At 38.5% G+C, this 2,042-nt stretch overlaps 1 protein-coding gene across 1 annotated transcript; it reads right to left on the bottom strand.

Annotated features, from left to right (window-relative positions):
• Positions 1-370: 370 nt before the first annotated feature.
• LOC116115403 lies at positions 371-1,625 on the bottom strand. The gene is made up of 2 exons (XM_031401555.1): positions 1,110-1,625; positions 371-993 (listed from the first exon to the last, which is right to left on the bottom strand). Exons 1-2 carry the CDS (start codon positions 1,248-1,250, stop codon positions 790-792), a joined length of 345 nt encoding a protein of 114 aa, XP_031257415.1. The 5' UTR covers positions 1,251-1,625; the 3' UTR covers positions 371-789.
• Between the last annotated feature and the right edge of the window lie 417 nt (positions 1,626-2,042).

A 2,042-nucleotide genomic window follows, 5' to 3' on the forward strand; every position in this document is an offset into this window, starting at 1 on the left:
ATCAACTTTGAACTGCCAATAGTACTCATAAATCTTTAGGGTCGTCTTCTGTGGTGATTTATTGAACCACTGGCCTTCAAATTTGAATCAGAATCAAAATCCTCTGGTTTTAGTTCTAACGACAGAAGGAATTTTCATTCCCACAAATCACTGGGACAGACTATTGAAGTTTAAGTTACAAACAAGTCAACAGAGCAACCTGGCGAAACAATAACCAAGATGTAGTAACATAAATTAAAATAAACAAATCTATCGAAATTTAATCTTCCCATTTGCAAGCAATGCGACTAACATTCAGGAGACCAAATTGGGTTCCACCGTCGACATGCAAGACCGAAGCTTTCCTTTCTTACTGCCCAGCCAAAAACAATTCAATCCCAAATCAAGTATGATGATGGTTCATAACAGCAAATTCTTTTAGACGAACAGAAAATAATGACTTTGTTTCCATCATTTGGCAATAAAACAATTAAAGGATATAAGGAGAAACGGGGTGGTAAAAAAAAAACCACAAGAATAAAAACAACTTGTCTACTATGTACACGGACTCGAAACATCTTCATCACGAGTTTGAAAAGGTCAGCATCCCCATCGATTTGGATGCAAGGGTACAAATCAGGCAGCAAACGCTATATACTTCCTGGCGTTGCCACTACTACTTCCAAATGTAGATCCTCAATGCAGCAACCGTGATACTGCTCCCTAGAGCAAGAAATTGGACAGGAAGTAAGCAGAGTCGATACTTTCTAAAAGCAGCGCACAGGGAAGAATGGATCAATAGCTCTGATTTCACAGCTTCCCAGGCTCAAGAGTGATCACAACATCTGCACTCTTCTGCATGCTGCAGGGATCAGGACACTTGGTTGAGACAGGAGGTGGGTGTAGCTCAAAGAAGGCTCTGCTCCCTTCACTATAGCTTCCTATGCATATTGTATCACCCCGGCCATGCCAAGTGCCATCTTGGACATTGTTCATTTCCAAAGTTCTGGCTTCCTGCTCCAGAAATATAGAATGATATTCATCATTTAAGGGGTTCGCAAAATTTCATTCAAGATGCATTTTCGTTTTGTCCATATTTTTGGCAAAATACAGCTTTGCAAATAAAGTACCTGGCTTAATGTACAACAGGGACAGATAACATGGTAGACGCAGTCATCCATTGAACTATCACAACCCTGAAAGCAAACATATTTCCCCAAAGATGTCAATTTAAATGTGAAAGTAATAAGCAATAAATCAAAATAAGCCATAGAAAGAGCAGTAGTTATGAGACTAGAATAATTCAACTCGTCAAAAGATTCTCACAATCACAATGTGGCAAAACAATGGGGGAGGGATATTTATCGAAATGGAACATGGGAAGATTTGTTTAGCCTTAAGTCCATTCTCATTAAAGGACATTAAAAAGAAACCACAAATACCAGGGCTTCACCTTGTCCATGTTTAGACTGGGTATAAATTGAACAAAGACGACACTGTCTAATTGATAGCTTTAGACTTTGATTATAGGTTTTGTACAAAATATGCTGGTTATGAGGTAACCTTATAACCAAAAACAGAACAGACAGACCTTCTTCCATATTAAACTACTCAGAGATAAACAGAGAGGCTACCAGTACTTGTTAAAATGAATGAAGCTAACATCTGCCTTAAGAACCTTTCCAACTTGCAAAACACAAACTTGAAAACAAAATTCTGGGTTTTTGAATAGAGTCCGACATTGAAGATCAAAATTCTTGAATTGGCACTCCACCTGTTCGACAAAAGGCCCAAGCCAATTTGGCCAGCACCTTCCCTCAGGGTCCAACAGTGCCGACAACGAGCAGGCCAGATTGAGTGCTTGTGAGAGAGTTTGAATACGTTATTTTGAAAATTTCATTTTATTTCTGATTGAATACAACACAAATGACCACTTTACCTTTTAACCATTGCATTAAGCGATATTTTACCTTCTGACCAGTACATTAAACGATTTTTGTTAATCTAAGGAGGGAATCCAAAATTTATGAAACCGGGTGAAACCTTGTCATTTGGCCGAACTT

Source organism: Pistacia vera, unplaced genomic scaffold (assembly GCF_008641045.1).
Source record: "Pistacia vera cultivar Batoury unplaced genomic scaffold, PisVer_v2 Contig738, whole genome shotgun sequence".
NCBI classification, from domain to species: domain Eukaryota; kingdom Viridiplantae; phylum Streptophyta; class Magnoliopsida; order Sapindales; family Anacardiaceae; genus Pistacia; species Pistacia vera.